General features: G+C 46.2%; 1 protein-coding gene across 5 annotated transcripts in view; it reads left to right on the forward strand.

Annotated features, from left to right (window-relative positions):
- TBC1D1 (TBC1 domain family member 1) overlaps window positions 1-22761 on the forward strand; it is a 233787-nt gene that overhangs the window by 120946 nt on the left and 90080 nt on the right. For all 5 annotated transcript variants that reach the window (XM_047719095.1, XM_047719092.1, XM_047719091.1 and 2 more), the window contains 4 exons: window positions 5215-5306; window positions 12413-12523; window positions 19367-19495; window positions 21140-21226. In XM_047719095.1, the coding sequence (XP_047575051.1) occupies window positions 5215-5306; window positions 12413-12523; window positions 19367-19495; window positions 21140-21226 (419 nt within the window). The remainder of the gene's footprint in view (window positions 1-5214; window positions 5307-12412; window positions 12524-19366; window positions 19496-21139; window positions 21227-22761) is intronic.

Consider the following 22761-nt stretch of genomic DNA (forward strand, 5'->3'; position numbering starts at 1 on the left):
CGCTGGTGGATGTCAGCCTGGCGGGGGATGGGGGGGATGTCTTCTGTACATGGCCAAGCTATTGTGTTCTGTGCTCAGGGTTTGAAGGGAGGCGTCCCTGCCCTTTCCCCATCGCTGCTCTAAGGGTCGTGGAGCAGAGAAACAGAAGCTACAGATGCAGCCGCCTAGCCTGTATCCAGGCTGTGAATGGTCAGGTCGTTCCTGTTGGCTGCTTTCAAGAGGTCTAGTAAGGTGAGAGCTGCAGGATCTCCGCCATGTGTTTCAGTTCCTAGGTCACCGGTCACTTCTGCCAGGACAGTGTTCACGGAGTGAAGGGGCAGAAGACAGGTTGCACCTGAGTCACAGGGAAGGAATAAAATGGACTGGGAGTCGACTATATTTTCTAGAAATGTGCTGTAGGGAGGAACGTAAATGCACTCATTGGCAGCTGCTGTGTTTTGAGCACCTAAGGCGTGCCAGGCCCTGTGCCAGGTTCTTTCACGTGTGGGAGGAAAGAGGATTACTGATGTACGTTTTAGGGATAAGTACACCGAGCACTTGTGAGGTCGAGGGGAAATCTAGCGTGTGAGCCCAGGAGTCTGCGCTTGTGGGAAAGCCCTCCCTGTCACTTGCGCACAGAGCTGCCCCCTGGGGAAGGCCATGCTGGGGGAAGAGCCAGCGGACCCAGCTTTGCACAGCTGGAGAGGTTCAAGCAGATCCAGGGCCACAGGGGCCCAGTGGGTCAGAATGGAAAGGAGGAGACTCCTTTCTGGGGGTGGGGCGTGGAAACTTCCTCAGGTGGGAAGAGAGATGCTCCATTTCTGGGCCTGCAGGGGAGGCAGAGGCGAGGGGAAGAGAACGAGGGTAAACCCTCCATAATGATCCTCTGAGGGAACCTGGCACTGAAGGGGTGCATTCCTCTCTCTCTCTTTGGTTTTCGTTTTTTTCCATTTATAGGAGGATTTCTAAAACTTTGTGATTCTGACAGGAGTCACAGGATTTAAACAACCCATGTTATTGTAAAACACACACACACATATACACAGAACCCCTCCAGATTTGCTCATGTCCCATGTCCCTAGAACACTTCTAGTGAGTTCTACTTGGGTAGAGAAAAACACTATGCTATTTGGAATTCATTTCCTTTTTTTCATAATTGTGGTAAAAGTGCACATCATATAAAATCGACCATTTTCACCTTTTTTTTTTTTAAGATTTTTATTTATTTACTTGACAGAGAGAGAGAGAGAGAGAGCGCGCGAGCGAGAGAGCGCAAGCGAGCACAGGCAGACAGAGTGGCAGGCAGAGGCAGAGGGAGAGGCAGGCTTCCTGCCAAGCTAGGAGCCCGATGTGGGACTCGATCCCAGGACACTGGGATCATGACCTGAGCCGAAGGCAGCCGTTTAACCAACTGAGCCACCCAGGCGTTCCCATTTTCACCTTTTTAAAGTGGGCAGTCCGGTGGCATAAAGTACACTCACGTTGTTTTGAGGCCATCACTGCCATCCATTGCTGGAGCTTTTTAATCTTCCCGAACTGAAAGTCATTAAACCATAACTGCCCAGTCCCCCTGCCCCAGTCCCTGGCAGCTACCACTCTGCTTCTGTGTGTGTGAGTGTGACAGCTTCCAGGCACCTCATCCAAGTGGAGTCATCCAGCTTTTGTCCTTTCATGACTGGCTTATTTAGCATAAATCTCCTTTCACGTCTTAGCAGGAATTGCCTTCCCTTTTAAGGCAGATGAGTATCCCTTCGTGTGCCTGGACCACATTGTCTAGTTCTCTGTCCACAGACATTTGAATTGCTTCCTCAGCTGGTTGTTGGGAATGACGTTGCTGTAAAGTTGGTGTATCATCTCTCCTCATGTTCCCATTTTCAGTTCTTTTGGGAATATGCCCAGAAGGGAATTGCTGGGTCAGATGGTAACTATGTGTTAAATCTTTTGAGGGACTGCCATCGTCTTTTCCACGGTGGCTACACAATTTTACATTCCTGTTAGCAGTGCACGAGGGTTCCTGTTTCACTCTATCCTTGCCAACACACGTTACTTTCTCTCTACTTCTTTTTAATGATAACCATCCTAACGGGTGTGCAGTAGTATCTGATTTCCCTTTTAAATGAGCTAAACTGACAATCATCACCTTAAGTTTCAAAGGTTCATTCGCTGGCATTATAGCGCTCTTTGAAATGAATCAAAATGATTAATATTTTCAACTGTGCTTCCCTAATTGTTACTGTTTGCTGACATTATATAAAATACAGCTGGAAAGGAGAAAAGTTGAGTTTTACCTAGAGATCTCCTCTGAAAAGATCACTAAACCTTCCCTTAGTGGTTGTCAAGATAAGGGAAACGATGACAGAAATGTCCCTTAAGAGCTATTTAAGAAGCCAACGACAACGTTGGCCTTGAAGATAAAGCAGACCATGATCTGCGGGGACTGGAAGGATTCCAGAGTTCTACTTGATAAATCTTTCTGTGGTTTGGCTTAGCTTTCCGAAAGTGAGAGCTGAAAAGTTCAGTCAGGGGAGGGATTTTGCTGCTGTATTTTGAAGTTATTATTTAATTCGTCTTTCTACCTGATAAAATCCAAGCAAAGCAGAAAGCTCTGCTAATGTAGAAACATTCTTGGTAGCACAATTAGAAGTTTGGGGTTTTGCGTGCCTGATGGGAAGCATTTCTTAGATAAAGCGGGCACAGTGTTATAGGCATCCTAAGGAGGGGAGATGGGTCCTTTGTTGGGGAGATGCTGGTTTCATGAACACTTTGAGGCCCTTGCTGTCTGCTGTCATGTATTCCTAATAAGTAGAATGAAGTGGTTTATAAAAGCTCATTGTGTGTTCACATAAGCGTAGTGCTAATAGGAAGTCAGGCTTTGTCCAGGAACTCCATACACTGGGGAGAGGACTAATGACATGGCCACAAAAAGAAAGACTTAAATACTGTTTCCTTCATCAAATGATTTAGTCGGGTTATGCCCCAGGATTTATAAAAAAATACATATAATCTGTCCAACAGCGGCTGTGGGACTCACCACTCCCAAGATGTAAGACGAGCAGCTCTGCTTGGGCCTGAATTTGAACTCTGAGCAACTCCTAGCAGTGCTTTGTCTAGCATTTTGCTTATTTTAAAGTTAGGCAGAGCATTTTGGGAATTCGTATAATGAATTTTATGTTCACTAAGAAGAAAAACAAGTTGAGCTGAGTTTTCCTTTTGCCGTCTAAGTAAGTTTGCCTCTGGCCAAGCAACTGCTCATCAGAGCCCCCTTAATAAGAGCCTTTTCTGCACCAACAGTGTGAACGTGGCCTCACTGACCACCGGGTTGGAGGGATTAGAGTTTTGGAATGCCCTTGACTCTGCTCCCCTTTTTCTCTGTTGTTCCCTGCATCCCTTTCCCCCTGTAAAGCCTTTAGGCCTCACATGGGGGGTGCCACCTTCCTGCTGCAGAAACCAGCCAGCAGTGCCTGAGGGTGTTGAGAAGCCGCTGGAAGGTTCACTGTAAAGGCAGAGTAGAGAGCCAGGCCTGGGGCCTGGACAGCAGGGGTCAGAAACCTGCCCTGCTGTCTGAGGTGGGGCGAGCAACCTTCTGAGGTGAGGCATCCTGAGGGCAAGGATAAAACTTGTCAAAGAGTCTCCTCACCTGCACCCCCCTCCATATGGAGAATTTTCTGTGCCATGGCCTGATTGTTAGAAGTGTATAATCAGTCTGTTGTACAATCAGTCTGTCGCTGTTAGTTGTTGCACAATTGGTCGAACTTTGCTCCGAGCTCTGGGGTGCTCTCCACATATGAGCATCTCGTCAAACAACACACGTCTGTCCTGATAGGATGCTTATGACATTGTGTCAGGGACCTGCGGAGAGGCTTTTGGTTAACGATGATGGTTCCTTTCGCTCATCAATTTAAACACTCTTGAGTCAATATTTAAGTAGTGCAGTAAAAAGCCACCCCTCTGTTTCCCCGGCTTGTCTGACCTGCCAGCTTGCCGGAAGAGTACCTGAATTGCGTTCTGGCAGAAGCCAGCTGTCTTTTTGGCACTGTCACTGCCTCTGTGGTCACGTTAGTACGGGAGCCACCTGTGGGTTGGGCGACTGGACTCTCTGGGAAAGGGAGGCAGCGGAGAGTTCAAGAGCTGTCTGTGGAGGGAAATGGACCTGGTTCAGAGTCTAACTCTGTCCCTCACTTAGCCGATGACCTAGGACAAAATACTGGACTTTGCCTGTGCCTCAGTTTCTTCATATATACATTGGAATTGCTTAGAATTGCTAAGAATGGTGCCCACTCGGATTGTTTTGAGGGTTGAGGGGATGCACGGAGTGCTCAGTGTGGTGGCAGACCAGCCACTTCAGAAGTGTTGGCTTTTATTTTTATAGGATTTTCTTGGCAAAAAATAAAGGGAGGTGGGGGCTGCTGGGAGGGAGGATGTCCTGGAAGCTGAGATGGGCCCAGCAGAGCTGTGAGCAAGGTGGGGGCTCTGCGTCCAGTGGGGGCCCTTCCATCTAAATCTTCTCGGCAGGCGTAACATTTCTCTCTTGGCACCAAGAAAAGGCAAAACAGGATCTAAGCCCTGTTTGTGTGAAGAAACAACTTTCCGAAGCATCAGTTTCTCGTTGGCACTATATCGTGACTGTGTAACTTTTCCTCAGAATCCTCTGTAATGGTAATTAGATGGGCTTAGACTAGTAGGAAGCAAGTGGTGCTAAAACGAAGGTGGGTAGCTGCGTGAATCAGTCTGCAGGGAGCCGACTGTGGAAGAGAACATGATAGGGCAGCAGATGTTTTCCCTTGAGTTGTCCAGTTTGTATATAAGTACTGATGGAGACAGTGTTCTGATTGTGCGAGGTGTTCTAACACGGAATGGTGGAGAAAAGAAAATTCGGAACCGCAGAGGCCTGAGATGGGGTCCAGCATGGTAGTCCTTTGGCGATCACGTCAGCTCTCTGGGTCTCGGTTTCCTCAAGTGTAAAATGGGGCTAGCTTGATTGTCTTCACCAGTTGTTCTCAGTGTTAACTGAGGCAGGCCTGGTGTCTAAGATTGTGCCTGGCACGTGAGGACTCAGCTAAAAAATTAGCTGTCATCATTGCCATCACAAACGTTATGACTGAGTAGAATGTCCGGAAAACTTTGGAAGCCTGGAGTATGTAAGGACGTGAAAAGCCCGAGTCGGAAGTTTTACTCTGCCTTGTGACTTCTCCATAGTGTGTTTTCATGTCTCTCTCTCTTTTTTTTTCTTAACAGGAATGAATTCTTCCAAAACCAAACTAGAACTCCAGAAGCACCTGACGACATTAAGTAATCAGGAGCAAGCAACTATTTTTGAGGAGGTTCAGGTAGGGCACAAGTTTCTAGTTGCTAAACTTAAAGCAGAGCTGAGCAGCTTATCTGTGAGATGATCCCAGCTGGGAGGAAGCGGACCTGGTTCCTCCTGGTTTAGGCTCACCAGCCCCGGGCAGGGGCCAGGTCAGACTCAGACTCCCACTGGGTCTTGGTTTTCACGGTGAATGTGACTAACACGGAGAAGTCCTGCCTTAAAGAATATTTTGGGATGAGAGAAAGGAAATTGCTGAGTGGAAAGAGCCTGCCACCCAGGAGAAAGATGATGTGGACTTTGGTCCTCGAGCATTCCTCTGCTCCCCAGGACACCTCTGCCAGCCCCTTCCTGCTTGGGTTCCAGTCCCAAAGTGCGGGAGTGGGCAGAGACAGCATTTCGTAAGTAAGCTTGGTCGCTGTTTCTCCCTTGGTCCTCAGTGTTGGAAAGGAATGGAGATAATGTTACCTACTTATAACTATGTATCAAGCCTAAATATAAAAACAAAATACAAAACCAGAGCCAGGCTCGTCGCTGTACTGGAAACTCGCTCTTGTCCTCGCACGCAGAGGCCATGTAGCTCGGGAAATGACGCTGCGTGTGCCGGCATGCCTGGACTGTGTTCATTATGAATCTTTAGTGAGCTCATCGCAGATTTCATGTCCACTTTGGCCAAGGGGCATCTTCTGCAGTTTCCTGGCACTTTTGTAGGGAGGAGAGCACATCAGGACGAAGAATATCTTTTTTTTTTTTGTGGGGAGGGGGAGTGGCAGGGGTCCTGCAGAGGAGTCATCAACCCAATCTAGAAGGATGACAGCTCTGGATGGCGAGTTCTCTCGGCCTCCTCAGTGGCACGGGGCTGTACACACAGGCCCCTGGCCTGTTTTCTGGCAGGAGTGACACATGTTCGGACAAGGAAAGCAATGGAAGGTTTTTCAGTTTCATAAGTGGCTTAGATTGTAGTTTTCACAGTTTCCAATTGCCTTTAAATTTTCTTGTTTTCTTCTGAATCGACTTGAAACAGGCTACTTTGTTTTTTCTTTTCTTTTTTTTTTTTTAAGATTTTATTTATTTATTGGACAGACAGAGATCACAAGTAGGCAGAGAAGCAGGCAGAGAGAGAGGAGGAAGCAGGCTCCCTTCTGAGCAGAGAGCCCGATGCCTGAGAACCCTGGGATCATGACCTGAGTTGAAGGCAGAGGCTTTAACCCTCTGAGCCACCCAGGCGCCCCTACTTTGTTTTTTCTTAAAGGATCTTTAGAGTTCTGCATACAGAGTACTCAGAAAACCTTAGTGCGATTTGTACTTGGAATTCATAAATGGACGGGCAGTTTGCTTCTGACTCTAAATGCATTTACGGCGGAGGCCGGGCCTTTTCCCTGGATGCCGGTCTGCTTGATGGTCCAGTGTTAGCAAGCCACTTTGGGGAACATCTTTGCAGCAAGCTCAGGAGTTGCACATTCCTCCCCTAACGTGCGTTTCATTTTTTATTCAGACAGCACTGTGTAGCCATCCCAAAACAGTGTGATGACTCAGCGTAGGCAATAAGTGTTCTTTGGCAGTGAGAAATTCCTAACGGATGTGATTCTGAGATTCCCTTTGACCCTTTTAAATTTTTAGACAGCCAGTGCATTATTGACAAGAGACTTTTTAGAGAAAAGTGATGATACAGGGTTGTTGTTTTTTTTCCCTGTTATTTTTAAATGCACGCAGTCCATATCTTGGGGCCCCTATGTGTTGTTCTAGAAGGCTCTGTAACTCGATTGGCTTGAAGACCAAAGGGAAGTGACACTGGGTGTGAAAAGCCAGCGTTTACTTTGTCCTCCATCATTGTAAGCGCAGCTTCTCCTTATGTGATACAATTTGACATGGATATCTTCTTCTAATGGCTTGGGGGTTTCCATTGAATTATTTTCAATGGCCATTCTTGGTTTTGTTTTGTTTAGTTTGGTGTTGTTGTTAGAGGAATTTTTTTAAAAGAGAATTTATGAGGGAGAAGCAGGCTTCCTGCAGAGCAGGGAGTCCAATGCGGGACTTGATCCCAGGACCCTGGGATCATCACCTGAGCCGAAGGCAGATGCTTAATGACTGAGCCACCCAGGCACCCCCGACCTTGGTTCTTATAAAGCATTTTATAAACCAAGTTTCTTTCTAGGTAGGAGTGCCTGCTAATGTGTTTGCAAATTATACCTTTCAAACAGATCATAGAAAGGTGGCTTTGCAGTGTCAGGAGCCCTTTTGTAAACAGAAAGGTTAATACGTTCCTTTGTACAGTTTTCCTGGAGGGTAATTTATTTCTGAAGGGTTCTCCAAGGGCAGACCTTCATAAGACAAATGTAATTACGGTTGAAATGAATGGTATGTGATTACTTAGTTAAAGAATACATAATCCGTGTTTTTGTGAATAAATGCTTAATGCAGAGAAACAAGGGAAGACCACACAGGACACAAAGAGTAGAAACCCGTGGCGGCCCTGCACGTGTCGCAGGAGGTTGTCGCTGCCACATGCGAGCTGACTTGGAGAATGCTGAGAGAACTTGGTGCCTGAGGAGCCTGGGGGCCTGTGAACCCTTCTGTCGGGGGACTTGTGACACTTCACAGCCATTGTTTAATTGATGACCTTCTGAATCGCACCGTCTTCAGGCATAGGCACATCTTACCGTGCAGGCGGCCCACGGTGGTCGGTGGTCGGTCCCCTGCAGTGCTTTCCACTCCAAGTAGGGCTGGCAAAGGAGACGCCTCACAAGTCCAGCTCTGTCCTGCTGAATGAGAGTATTTCAGGGAATGGCCGAACCAATACTAGTAGATAAAACAAGTCAATTCATACTCGGGGCGGGGGGGTGGTCAATGATGGGTTAAAGAACATGATTTTTCACAAGTTTTAAGGATTAATAGAGGAGCTCCCTCTCCTCGACTTTGTGAAGAATATCAACTTTGTTGGATTTTCCATGGCTTTAAAATTATTTCCTCGAAGATTTGGTTATAACTTTGTAAGAAGATGTCAGAAAGCAGTGTCCAAGTGAGCATTGCCATTTCAAGTAGTACCCGCCGAAGTCCGCAGACTCTCAGCATTCTGGTACTCAACAGTCAGCATTGGGAATTCAGTTTTCAGTCCCTCTGATGTCCAGCTCATAGGTCTTCTCATAGAAATAAGGTCAAGAAGCATGCGGCAGAGTTGGCTTTGTTACTTATAACAGGCAATCAGTTGTTTTGTATTTGTTTAAATGAAATCTAATAGGAGAAAAGCGCTCAGATCAGTGGTGTGTGTATTTCAGTGAATTTTTATAAGACGAATACTTCTGTGCAGCCAGCCAGCACAAAGATTAAGAAATAGAGCATTTCCAGCTCCTCAGAATCACCCCTCACCCCGTGTCCCTCCCCCACTGGTATTACCCCCAGGGACCGACTGTCCTGACTTCTGACACTGCAGGATTGATTTTTTTTTTTTAAGATTTTATTTATTTGACAGAGATCACAAGTAGGCAGAGAGGCAGGCAGAGAGAGAAAGGGGTAAACACGCTCCCCGCTGAGCAGAGAGTCCGACGCGGAGCTCGATCCCAGGACCCTGAGATCATGATCTGCGTCTAAGGCAGAGGCTTTAGCCTGCTGAGCCACCCAGGTGCCCCAGCAGGATTGATTTTTTACAAGCAAGTTCATTTTTAACTGCAAAGTGATGCTGTCCAACTGGATTCCCCATCATTTTCCTCAGACTTGTCTCTCTCACTAATGAGTGTTTGTAAAATCAAATCACCCATACAAAGGGGTGAGTTGTCACGTGGAGGGTGGTGAGACACCTTGCTAATCATTTGAACTCAATAGAAGAGTAGCCCCAATCACCTTTTAGTTATTTTAAGGAAGGATTTATTTTTTGACATTGTAGGACATCATGGATCTGGATTTCTGAACTTAGTGACTTTCCTCTGATGTTTCACGACCTCATGATGTATATCTTCCTCTGCTTCAGTTTCTAATGCCTGTGACAATACGTGGTGCTCATTTGTCTCATTTTCTGTCCATCTGAACTTCTTGTATATTTTGAGGAAAATAAAATGTCTTTCTCTTATTCCTGCATTTTTAGCCTTTATTGAGACTTTGAAATAAGCAAGTGCACAGTTTCTCCAAGAAAAATACACATTTTCCTGTGAGAACAGCCCCAAATATTTAATTGTTATGGAAGAAGGAATGGTTCTAACTCTTGGGTATCTAATTCAGAGGCCTCCTCTAATTCCCGTGTGTTCTTCTTTCTTAGAGTTTAAAAAGAATAGACTTTATTTTTTTTTATTTTTTTTAATTAATTTGTTTATTTGACAGAGAGAGATCACAAGTAGGCCTAGAGGCAGGCAGAGAGTAGAGGAGGAGGAAGCAGGCTCCCTGCTGAGCAGAGAGCCCGATGCGGGGCTCAATCCCAGGACCCTAGGGTCATGACCTGAGCCAAAGGCAGAGGCTTTAACCCACTGAGCCACCCAGGTACCCTTAGACTTTATTTTTTTTTACAGCTGTTTTAGTTTTGTAGAAAAAGTGGGTAGAATATAATATAGAGTCCCCATATGACCGCCCATACCCCACCCTTACCCTTAGGCCACTTTCCCTATGATTAACATCGTGTCTTAGTGTGGAACATTTGTTACTACAGTTTAGCCCATATTGATACATTATTAGTAATTGAAGTCCATAGTTGACATTAGGGTTAGCTTTTACTGTTGTACATTCTGTGGGTTCTAACAAATGCATAGTGGCATGTACCCACCATTACAGGATCAAACAGAATTGTTTTTCACTATCCTAAAACTCCTCTCTGCCCCTTCAGTTCATTCCTCCCCCTCCAGCAAACCCCAAGCTCCTGCTCATCTGTTACTGTCTCCATAGTTTTGCCTTTTCCAGAATGTCGTACAGTTGGAATCATACAGCATGCAAGGGATTGGCTTTCACTTAACAACATGCATTTAAAGTTCCTCCATGTCTTTCTATGGCATGATAGTTCTTTTTATTTTAGTGCTGAATAATAATCCATTTTTTAAAAGATTTTACTTATTCATTTGAGAGAGAGGGTGCAAGCAGAGAGAGGAACAGAGGCAGAGGGAGAAGCAGACTCCCTCCCCGCTGTGCAGGGAGCCCGACACCGGGCTCCATCCCAGGACCCCGGGGTCATGACCTGAGCCCTAGGCAGGTAGATGCTGAACAGCCTGGGCCACCCAGGTGCCCCTACTATTCCATTTTATGAACGTGTCACGATTTGTTTGTTCACTGTTGTAAGACATATGGGTTGCTCGTAAGTTTTGGCAGTTATAAATAAAGCTGCTATAAACATTTGTGTGTTGGTTTTAGTATGGACGTAAATTTTCCACTCCTTTGGGAAAATTTGAAGCAGCGTGATTTGCTGGATCGCATGGTAAGAGCATGGTTGGTTTCATAAGAAGCTGTCAAACTGGCCCCCGCAGTGGCTGGTCATTGTGCAGTCCCACCAGCAGTGAATGAGTGTCCCTTTTGCCTCCTGGGCGTGTAGACTCACAGTGTGTGTGTCACCTCCTTGAGGTGCTTGGTGCGAAGTTGGGATTGTGGTGCATGACTCTCCTCTCCTTTCTTGAAGATCTAATGGGAACTTTCTTTGGAAAAATGCACTTGTTACATAAAACGTGTAAAACTTCATAACATCGAGGTTTGTGGCTTGGAATCGAGATTGAGAGCATCTGTTCTAGGATATTCAGTCCTGAAATCTGAAATTTAAAGAACAGGAAGTCCTCAGTGAAAACAACTCATTCTAATCATTTACTGTCTTTTCCTTGAGTCATAGGAACAACTTATCATTTCAAATGATCTTTTTTTAAAGAGCAGGAATACCAGAAGGTCTGGGTTGGTGTCCCCTTTGCTTCCAAAACCTGCGACACGCAGGGTGAAGTCATGGTTTCTAGGTTAGCTCAGGGAGGAGGTTTCCAGGAGTGTCCTTGATCCAGACTGGATATCTGTAAAGTTGACTCATTTATTACCACCTTTGTTCTGAAGGGCAGGCTGCAGGTTTGGAATGGGGGTGGGGAGCAGGAAAATGGATAATCACCTTATGAAAAACACATATTTTCAAGGCGCCTGGGTGGCTCAGTTGGTTAAGTGTCTGCCTTCAACTCAGGTCATGATCCCGGGGTCCTAGGGCTCGCACGCTACCCGCTGACTGGCAGCCTCTCTTCTCAGCGCGGAGTCTGCTTCTCTTTCTTCCTCTTTCCCCCCTGCTCGTGTTCTCTCTCTGTCTTTCTCACTCACTCTCAAACAAAATCTTCAAAAACCCGTATTTTCAAGGTTTATAGACTAGCAACTTTGTATGTCTTCAGAATAACTTTTCATTTTTCCGAGAAAATAATACATTAAATTACATGGTCTTCTAAAAATGAACCCTGATGTTTTAGATCCAAAGAATTTGGGACCTTGGAGTTTATTTGGTGCATAATCTTTCTCTGGACAGATGAGGAAGCTAAGATTCCAATGACTCACCTTTGGTCATACTCACAGGCAGTATCCAGGACCTACGTATCCTGATTTCTGGTTCAGTGTGCTTTGCCACTCCCTGTCTGAAAAGTAAAAGATGTAGGGAGAATTTCCTTAAAAAAGAAGGGAAAAAGAAAAGTGACTCAGTGCCATGAAATATTGCGTGCAAGTTTATGCCTTGCAGGGCTTGCAGAAAGTGCTTCATGCTGACTCTCACATTGGCCGTGCAGGACCATGACCCTGAGCCAGTTGCTCTTTTCCTTTCCAGTTTCCTAGCCTGAAAAGTGTATAAACTTGTAGCTCGCCACTGTGGCTCTTGACCTCTGGATGTTTACACTGATTTTATTCTTTTCTTGTTGACAGCTTATTTATTAAATATTTGTGCTTCTGATGTGAAGTATTTACTTTAGGTATAAGGACGTCAGAGGTCAAAAGCTAAATCTGGCTCGCAGGGCTCCATTGTTCCATTTCAAGACTGGTGTTCCTGTCTAGCTAGGATCGTTGGTGCCCCCTAGTGAGGTGATTGGGTAAAAGCACCCATTATAACGGGCGGATGGAAGCTGTTCGCATTTTCAAAGGCATGGTTTAGCAGTTTTGTTGACAACTAAAAATAAATGTATTCTTTCTTTCTTTCTTTTTTTTTTTTTTTTTAAGAAATCAAGACCAAGAAGTGAACAGCGAGAGAATGAATTGATTATTTCTTTCCTAAGATGTTTGTACGAAGAGAAACAAAAAGGTCACATCCATATTGGGGAGATAAAGCAGGTATGGGATTTTTTTCCTTTTTTTTTAAACATTTTACCAGGACGCTGTGTAAAATGGAATCTTGAGGATTTTCTCAAGTTCTGAAACTCTTTTTCTCCCTATGTTTTATTTTTGCTTGCTGCACACGTAGGGGAAATTTGGAAATACTTAGACTGTGTTTGGAGGCAGTTAGGGAAGTTGGCGTCCGCACCCTGGGGGTGGGGGCGGACAGGCTCTCCCAGCAGAGGGCGGGTGTAGAGCTGTGAGAATGAAGGCTAAGAGCAGATACTCCTGCAACCAGCTACTTGACCTGCAGGGAGCCTGTCTGGGTCTTCTCCCTTCTCTCCCTGGGAAAACGGGAATGACCTTGCCTCTCTGCCTTCAGAATTCCTAAGGAGCCTGGAGGTTCCCTGGAATGTCAGTACTACGAGGATGTAAGGTAGCTCCCCGACCCATCAGGGGCAGCGTTAGAGAGCCTGGCTTACGTGCTGGCCACATACCGAACCGGCATTAATTCTGTTCTGCGTGGTAGAGGTCCGGAATCAGCTTGCCTTCCTCTTCTGGCCACGAGCATTGTTCATCTTTTCTGTCTCGGGGTGCCGTTTCCGAAGCTGGGACTTGCTGTAGGTCTGTTCTTTGAAGAGCTCCGAATCTGGGATTCCCTGCACATGGTGTCACGGATTATGTTCTTATGTCCTTTAGACTCTCTGTAAGTCAACTCATGATAACCAGTGGAACTTCAATGTGCATTTTGTAATTAAGTTCCTTGTAGGTCAGAAAATCTAGGGAAATATCACTGAAAGATGTTAAAAAAATTCCTTAATTTTCCAAAAGTATATGGTTTTTTGGGTTTTTTTTTAGGATGTTATTCTGTATTATTGGACATAGAGCATGAGGGGGCAGAGGGCAGAGGGAGAAGAAGGTTCCCTGCTGAGCAGGGAGCCCAACACGGGACTTGATCCCAGCACCCTGGGATCATGACCCGAGCCGAAAGCAGTCACTTAACTAACTGAGCCACCCAGGCGCCCCAGTCTTTTTTGTTTTTTGTTTTTTTGAGAGGGATTGAGGGGGAGAGAGAGATTGAGAGAGGGAGAGATTGGAAAGGTGGGGAAGGGGCAGAGGGAGAGAGAGGATCTTAAGCAGGCTCCACGCCTAGCACAGAGTCTGACATGGGGCTCCATCTCACAACTATGAGATCGTGACCTGAGCCGAAACCAGGAGTTGAGCGCTTAACCGATCGAGCCTCCAGGTGCCCACGTTGCCTTTTTATAAAATGCCTAACTGCCGTGTTCTACAGGGGCTTTAGTGCTCAGTGGCGAGCCCCCTCCCTGTAAATATCTCTGCTTTTCTGGTCACCTAACCATGATGCAGTTTTATTCTCCCCAGATTTCTACATTACAGTTACTTTGGCAGTCAGGTACCTTTCCTGAGCTCACAGCCCTCAAGTACAGTGTCTGACGCTGTTCTTCGTCTCCTTGGCCAGCCATAGTGTCTCTTAGCCTGGACCCTAACACCTGTGCATTGTGTGTGTGCTCGTCTGGTCTCTGTCGGTTCCCATCCCTCCCCTCCCAGGACAGTGTGGGGTTTCTGTGCTCTCCTGTTCACGTGGGTGGGCCACCCAGCCCTCTTGACAGTGAATTCTCTGTTGCTTTTCAACTTCTTACTTTTCTTGTTTCCACTCCTTTTTTTTCCCCCTCTTGTGCTATTAATAGTTTTTTCCTGTTGTAATTTTCTTCCCTAATTTTTCCCAACAGGAAATTGACAATTTTGAAATGATTTATAATTACTAGAGGGGAATAAAGCATTTATGCTGGATGGAAAGTTTTGACCTAAGTACAAACCAATATTTAGGGAACAGAGAAGTATCTTTATGATTTGGGCATAGTTTAGCCCAGTGAAGTATATTTAATTTTTTTTTTCCACTTGAGAATTTAAGTCACAGTGTCCAAGCCTCACAAAGCACTTTCCAGCTTTTTCTCTAGAGTTTCCAGTGCTTTCTCTAGAGATTTCTAAACCTTTAGTTACCCAGCAGCCTCATGTCTGTGACTGTAAAGAAGTTGCTCTGATCCCCAGTTGTGGTTGGGGCTCCCCCAGACTGGACACCCGCTCCAGCTCTGAAGATCGGGCTTTTCAGAGCAGCTGCTGCTTTTAGATGGGTCAGATGATGCTTTGAGATTCACCAGTCGATTCCTGCTCTCCTTTTCTGCTCCCTGATAGTTTAACTACACTAATGTCAGTTCCATTCTTGTTGCACCTTGAAAATTCCCATAGCCTTTGGATAGTGTTATGACTTGACCTAGAGAGGAGTAGGACCATGGCCTTGGCAGTGAACTTCTGTGGCCCTCTGGCCTTCAAGTGTTCAGAAGATGCTGAGCACAGACTCAGGGCTGCACTGCTCCGAGCCAGTGGTGATGCTGTATGTGCTTTCTAAAGACTAAAATAGCAGCATTGGCTAGCTGTCAGAGGAGCCATTTTTTATAAAATAGAAAAACTGAGGGGCGCCTGGGTGGCTCAGTGGGTTAAGCCGCTGCCTTCGGCTCAGGTCATGATCCCAGGTCCTGGGTTCGAGCCCCGCATCGGGCTTTCTGCTCAGCAGGGAGCCTGCTTCCTCCTCTCTCTCTCTGCCTGCCTCTCTGCCTACTTGTGATTTCTCTCTGTCAAATAAATAAATAAAAATCTTTAAAAAAAAAAATAGAAAAACTAAAGGATATTTTGTTCTTATGGGAAACGAAAAATCGCTTTGGGCAAAGACCTGTAAGGTAATAAAGTTAGAAGAGTGTCACATTTTAGTCAGCAGACATATTGTTTCTACTTGTCTGGATAGAGCTGGTGCAAAAAATTAAGAATATTGAATCAGCTGCCACTTAATATCTGCCACATACCAGAGTTTGAATTTTTTGCATGAGCAATTACAGTTTTTCTACAACTTTTTCAAGGCAAGTGGTATAATACCGTTGTTGGAGTTGGGGATGTGGGGAAGAGGTCAAGCAGCGCATGTAGGAATGGCAGCCCGTGTCATAGGTCTGGGGGCGATATCTTTTTTTTTTTTTTTTTTTAAAGAGTTTATTTATTTATTTGACAGAGATCACAAGTAGGCAGAGAAGCAGGCAGAGAGAGAGGGAAGCAGGCTCCCTGCCGAGCAGAAAGCCCCATGTGGGGCTCGATCCCAGGCCCCCAGGACCATGACCTGAGCCGAAGGCAGAGGCTGTAACCCACTGAGCCACCCAGGCGCCCCCCCAAGGGCGATATTTTAATCATTGTGCTTTTTAGGAGCTTACCTAACAAAATCTAATGTTATATAAACACTCACCGATTTGCCTGGGTCAGTTTTCCAATAGAGGAGTTTTTTTTCTGACATTTTATTTTGAAAAATTTTCAATCATGTAGAAAAGTTGGAGGAAACACACAGAGAGCATTCATACGCCCACTGTCCCGATTCTAGCGTTTGTAGCGTTCTGCAGTATCTGCGTTCCCATATATCCGTCCGTCTCTTATTTTCCCTGTTTTTGGGATGACTTGTAACTCTCGGATACCAGCGCCCTTTATTCCTACACACTTCAGCGTGATACAGTTAGTCACGATACAACGTGACAGTCGTTTTTGGAGATTGGCATCCTGTACGTTTCACAGATCTGGAGTGTCCTACTTGTTGAGTTTTGAGATCTTCATACGTTTGGGTGGCTTGGCCCAGGCCCCATGAAGACAGAGAGCGTCCTCTTTCACCCCGGAGTGTACCCCGCTACCTCTGCCGGTCCTCACCACCCCTCCTGCAGGCAACCACAGTTTTGATTCTTTATACCATAGATTAATCTTGCCTGTTCTAGAACTTCTGCAGACGGAATCAGAGAGTCTGTACTCGTTCAGCTTCGGCTTCTTTCACTTAGCCTGTTCGTGTCCTTGTTCATGCTGTTGCGTGGACGAGTCGTTTGTTCCTTTTTGTTCCATGGGCGGGCCCCACAATTTCTCCTGTCATCCTTGGGGTGGACACCTTGGCTACTTAATGGTGCTCATGGTTACAATGGTTACAATGGCGCCATGGGATGGTGGATTCTGACCGAGAACGTCAGTGTAGCCGCAGAATTGAAAACTTGGCTCCAGACTCCCGTGCACAGAATTCCCCTGTCCGTCGCAGGCTGGGCAGTGTGATGACCGTGGTGCAAATCGCTCTAGCTCCCCAAACTGGAAACTTATTGAAGAACCAGCATCGTCTTTGAAGGAGAAACGTCTAGATGCTTATTTTAAAATAAACAAGGAATATACTTTCTAAACATGAATTATTTTCTAATTATATTAGAATTGTAGACCTGGAGAAGCATCTTGTTAGGTGGGAGAGGAGAGCGGAGGGAGCTTTGAACTCAGGTACATTCTTATGGTCTGGTTTCAAAAAAGAAGTACAGTTTTTCTTGTATATACTTTCTGCTGTGTGCTACTGGTCTTCTAGCCAGTGTTTTCTTTATATATCCAAACAGTCCATTCAAAATGCTTCTACTTTATGGAAACTTGTATGGGGCTTGAAAGCAAGCCCACAACTTCTTAACTATGTGGGAGAACTGATAGTGGGCGAGTCCCAGACAGGCCCCTAAGGGCCCTGTGTGGGTCCCAATGACAATGAGGAAGGCACCTGCCTGTGGTGCCTGCTGTGGCTGGCACTTAGTCGGCGTCTGCTGTGTAAGTCTGTTGCTTTGGTACGTGTTTCCCACGGGCCTGCCTGGTGATCATTGCTCACTCACTCCTCCTCCAGCAAGCAAGTGCGAAGTGTCCAGAGCGGGCTCAGTATACTCTGTGAAAATGCAAAGATAAATGACAGTCTCCCTTGAAGGAATTTCTAAGCAGGTTGTCATTCTCTTAATGCACGTCCTAGTTCTCACAGAGGTAAAACTCTGATGACCGCATGAAGCCAAAAGGTAGATCTTACCAGGGCTTTTTCTTTCTATTTTTTGCCTTGAAAATTGTGTGACATTCATTGATGAATTAAGAATTCATAATTTCAAAGAAGACATGATATCTTTAACCATCAAGTAGCTAGATAAAATAAAAAATGCATAGCCACATAGGAATCAGGGGAAGACAAAAGACACATATACCCATCAAATGGACAGAAATGGAAAAGTCTGACCATGCTATGTAGAGGCAAACTGCGACGATGAATTAGTATCATTTAGGGGAGAAAACCTTGACAGTATCTGGCCCATGTGAAGACACACAGACCTGGTGACCCGGCAAGGCCATTTCTAATTATTTGCCTTGCAAAAACTTTCACATATGTGCTAAGGAGCTATGTTTGGGAGAGATTAGCCCAGTTGCCTTTGTAAAAGCACAAAGGAATCCGTATTTAAGCACAGGAACATGAACAAATTACGTTGTCATCCAGTGAACTACTGCATGCTAATTAAAGTGAGTGAATCAAAGAACATTTGTCAACATAGACGAATCTCAAAAACTACATTGAAAGACACAAGGTAGGGGCGCCTGGGTGGCTCAGTGGTTAAAGCCTCTGCCTTCTGCTCGGGTCATGGTCCCAGAGTCCTGGGATCGAGCCTCACATCGGGCTCTCTGCTCAGCGGGGAGCCTGCCTCCTCCTCCTCCTCTCTCTCTGCCTGCCTCTCAGCCTACTTGTGATCTGTCTGTCAAATGAATGAAAATCTTTAAAAAAAAAAAAAAAAGGACACAAGGTAGCTATGGGAGGGTATTACAGGGTGATTGGTTCATTTAAAGCTTCAGCTACATGTAGACCATCACGTGTGTTTTACGGATACATACATGTATGTGAAGGTACACGGTACGAGTTGATGAACACCACATTCAGGAGCGGGGCAGTTTGTGCGGCTGGAAAACGGAGGGTGGTTCTAGGAGGTGTCAAAGAGGTCTGCACTGTGTTCCGTTAAGCATGGGCAACAGTAGCTAAGAGATGCTTCTCCATGGCTCCTCAGCTCTGTGGCCTCGGACAGGTCTTCACCTGCCATCCCTCAGCTCCTGCACCTGCAGACTGAGGACACACGGAGCTTTCCTCACAGGCCGCTTCTGAGCTTCAGATGAACCAACACACGTTAAAGCCCCAAGAACATACCTGACGCTCAATAGACGTCAGCAGTTGTGACTCTTAGCTGCTGTCCAGGGCTCCTCGCTGCTCTCAACTCGTGCATGTGCGCTTGGCCAGAGCTGGGGGGCGGGGGTGCAGATGCATGTGTTGTCTTGGTCAGTGAGGGGGGGCAAGTGTGGTTGCAGGGGGAAGGGGTGACGGAAGCCTTAGGTGGGGCAGAGGCAGAAGTGGAGAAGACAGAACTCCACAGAAAGTGACGAAGGGATCGACTTAAGGTTATGGAGTGGATTCTTCAGTTGATTAATCTGTTCCAACCTCTGAAATTCCCCCAAATGCAAGTTACCCTCTGCTTGGCAGAGCTAACGCTATCCACCTTGGGCACCAGCAGCTCTGCTCAGAGCTTACACGGTAAATTACCTCTTTGCTCTCGCAACAAGGCATTCGGATTAGGTCCTGAGGTGGGTCTGAATTGACAGAGGAAGGACCCAAGGCGAGGAGAGAAGAAGTAACTTGTCCAGGGCCAGTGAGTGAGTGACATGACTCTAATGCCGACCACAGAGCCCGAGGTCTCGAGCTTGGTTAACAGAGTGGTTTCCACATACATTTCCTCGTTTTGTTTGGAGCGGTCAGAGCAGTACTTCAGGCAGACTGCTTCCTGGACATGCAGCCACGCCTTTGAGGAGCAAGTGAGAGGAGGTCACAGAGCCAGAACAGTGGCCTGGGGTCAAAAAGATGCATCCTAGAGATCATTCCTTTGAGAAGGAAGGAAGGAAGCCAGCAAGCCGGGAGTGACTGACTTGACTTTTCATTGTTTCACTTTTTAGACCTCCCAGATCGCAGCAGAGAACATTGGAAGTGAGTTACCTCCGAGTGCCACTCGATTTAGGCTAGATATGCTGAAAAACAAAGCGAAGAGATCTCTAACAGAGTCTTTAGAAAGTATTTTATCCCGGGTAAGTAGCATAATTCCTCCTAAGTTAAAATCGCTTTTTAAGAGAACATACGATTCAGTTCCTTGCCTTTAAAAAAATATATTTCCTTTGAAGAAATCTCTACACTCACCGTGGGGCTCACCCTCATGACCCTGAGAGCAGGAGTCACGTGCTCTCCCAGTGGAGCCGGCCGGGCGCCCTCATTTCTTTGCTTCTGTGCCGTCAGTGTTTGTCATAAAGTACAGAAGCATAATAACCTTTTTAATGTCTTCTCTGTCTTAGAGCAAGGTTACCCACACTTCGGTTTTTAACTTGGCTTAGGTTAAAAGAAATTCTCTTACAAAGCCTGGTATTTTTGTTTCTCAAAAGGATGTTACTCATTGGCCAGTCTCTGTGAAGAGCACAGATTAGATGTAGTAAAGCGTAGGTCCCCTCGTCCCTAAGTGCCACCAAGCACAGCTTCAAAAGCCATTCACCGTCGGCCATGGCTGGCACGTGTGTAGGCCTCTCTGCCGCTGGCCAGTGAACTGTGGCGCTCCGGTCAAGTGCTTCCCACCTCCTGTTTTTATAAATAAAGTTTTGGAAACACAGCTGTATGCATTCATCTGCCTGTATTCTTAGTTTGCTTTTGTGCAGAGCTGAGTAGTTGCCACAGACAGTATGGCCCCAGAGCCTGGGAGATTTAGTATCTGGCCCTTCACAGACATGTTTGCAGACTGCATTCTGCAGGAAGAGTGAAGGAAACATAGGTTTCCTTAGGAAACCGATCTAGGAGCTCCCTAAGAAATTTCGTGCTCTGTACTCCCCACCCCAGCGGGTGGAGATGACCTTTGATGGCACGGCCTAAGAAATCGGAGTTTGATTTTCTTTGAAAGTTTCACGTCTTTCTGGAGCTTGAAATATCTTACAGGGTTTGTTTGCTTTTATTTTTTTCTTTAATTTTGTGATATACTCCATTTGAACCATGCTTAATTTTGTTCTAGTTGAATTTTATTTTGTTTGAAGGTGTTTCTCAGAATTTTGCAACATCCTTAGAGATAATTAATAACAGTCCATGTACAAAACCAGGTGGCCACCTTTGAGAGCTCCTGAGTGGATAGAACGTTGTCTGAGTGTCCTGTCGCTGCCCGGCGGTGACAGCTTGGGACTCGGGAGAGAGGTGTTGAGCCTGCTTTAGCACTTGCTTTTCTTCAGAGACAGATTGTCTCTTCTTCCTGCCTGTCATCCCTGCCAAATGACTCATCTGCATGGTGTTCAGGAACATTTAGGTGGTTGCGCTATTAAAAACAAAACAAAACAAACAGAAATGTTGATTATCTTTTTTTTTTTTTTTAAAGATTTTGTTTATTTATTTGAGAAAGAGCGAGAGAGAACGTGAGAGGGGAGAACGTCAGAGGGAGAAGCAGACTCCCCGCGGAGCCGGGAGCCTGATGCGGGACTTGATCCGGGACTCTGGGATCATGACCTGAGCCGAAAGCAGTGGCTTAACCCACTGAACCACTCAGGCGCCCAGAAATGTGGATTATCTTAATGCACATATGTGCTCCGCAGCTTTTCTCAGTAGATGCATTTTTCCCGAGACTGTTTAAATAGACCAAGCTGCTTCTAGCTGATGCCTTTGCAGCAGCCTAGGGGATCCTAACTTGACTGCTTTCCTTTCTGTAGGGTAGCAAAGCCAGAGGCCTCCAGGAACCCTCCGCCAGTCTGGATCTGGACAGCTCCACGTCTAGCACTTTAAGGAACACGAGCAAAGTAAGCACATTTCCCTTTCTGTGACCCCTGAAGAAGTCAGCAGATGGGTCATCTGTTCATCTGCTACCCACACAGCCTACAAAAGGACCCCAGGGAGCCCCGCGTCGTTCGTCATGACAAGTTTGGTGCCTGAGAATCCTCGGCACAGTGGGGAGGGTCTTGCAATTCTGTGACTGAAAAGTCTCACATCACGAAACAGTGGCCCTTCCATAAGCAAAGAAGCGCGGTCACAGTTTGAGATCCCTGAGAGCCTGGGAGGTCATTTATCACAAAGCACCTAATGAGCTTCTTGGCCAGTACGAAAAATAACTGAAATTAGGAAAACCTCCAAAGTGGGTTTGTGAATTGCATGAAGTTTGCAGCTTGAATACTTTGACCCTTCGGCTGGCTTTATGATTGTGATTAAATATTACTGATCTTATGAGTCAGACAACTAAGCTTCGCCCGTTGGGTCTCTCCCCAAGCACAGCCTCATGGTAACGGGCAAGCCAGCGGTTCTCTTCGGTAACAAACCTGTGTCCGTGTCCTTGTTTCTTGCTTTCTAGACATTTAAGCAGCCTCAACTTTTTTTAACCACCAGGAAGTGAGTTTGGGGTGTGTGCTGGGGGGGCCAGCTTTCCTGCTGCTACCAAAGCCACTTCAGACGCACCAGAGATGGAGGCTGTGGGGAGCTGTCTCCTGACCACACAGCTCCAAAGTTCTCCTGAGTTTCCTCCTGGGCATGTGACTTCCAGAGCGCTTAGACCATGGCCAACAGTGAGAAACTCATTTAACACTGTGACACGATCACACACACACACACACACGTGCACACTCACGTCCAGAATTAAAATCACCCCAAACAGTATTTACTGTAAACAGCCTGTGACACACACAGTTCCCTTTGGTTCTTTTTAATTTTAAAAATGTTCATGGCCGACCAAGAAGATTGTTCCTACCACCTGCAGTCAACCCCTTGAGATACACTGCCTTGGAAGGGGCTATTTAAGTTCTCAGGCCTACTGTTAATGGGATTCCAGCAAAAATCCAGCCTCTGGCTCAGGAGGCTGGGGGCGGGGCGGGGGGCTGGAATGCTACATTTGTGACAAGCTCCAGGGTGGCATGGGTGCTCTGGGTTTGTGGATTGTCTCCGGGGGGGCAGGGCGGGCAAGGCTCTAGATACCAGTCCTCTGAAAAGGGTTTTCTGTGTTAAAATCTAGTGGGATGGAGCGTCATCTGACCTCTGTCCACCATATACTGGTTCTACTGTACAGTTTACTTCACATTTGGAAACAGTTTATGGTTTAACAGATGTATGGGACAAAGCCTCTGTCCTCAGGAGCTCACCTAGGAAGTGAGACTCCAATGGCAGCAGCATCAGAGTATAGAAGGAGCCCTGAGAGACTAAGAGATGGCGGGAATATAGCCGTCCCAGGAGCAAGAGGAAGGGTGGTTATTTTGGATCAGTGGAACCAGAGAAAGTGCAGGAATGGGGGCAATGGTGCTTCTGAATTAAATTGTAAAGGCTAGGCATTGCACCCGTGGGAGTGGACAGG

The sequence above is a fragment of the Lutra lutra genome, chromosome 2 (assembly GCF_902655055.1).
Source record: "Lutra lutra chromosome 2, mLutLut1.2, whole genome shotgun sequence".
Taxonomy (NCBI): domain Eukaryota; kingdom Metazoa; phylum Chordata; class Mammalia; order Carnivora; family Mustelidae; genus Lutra; species Lutra lutra.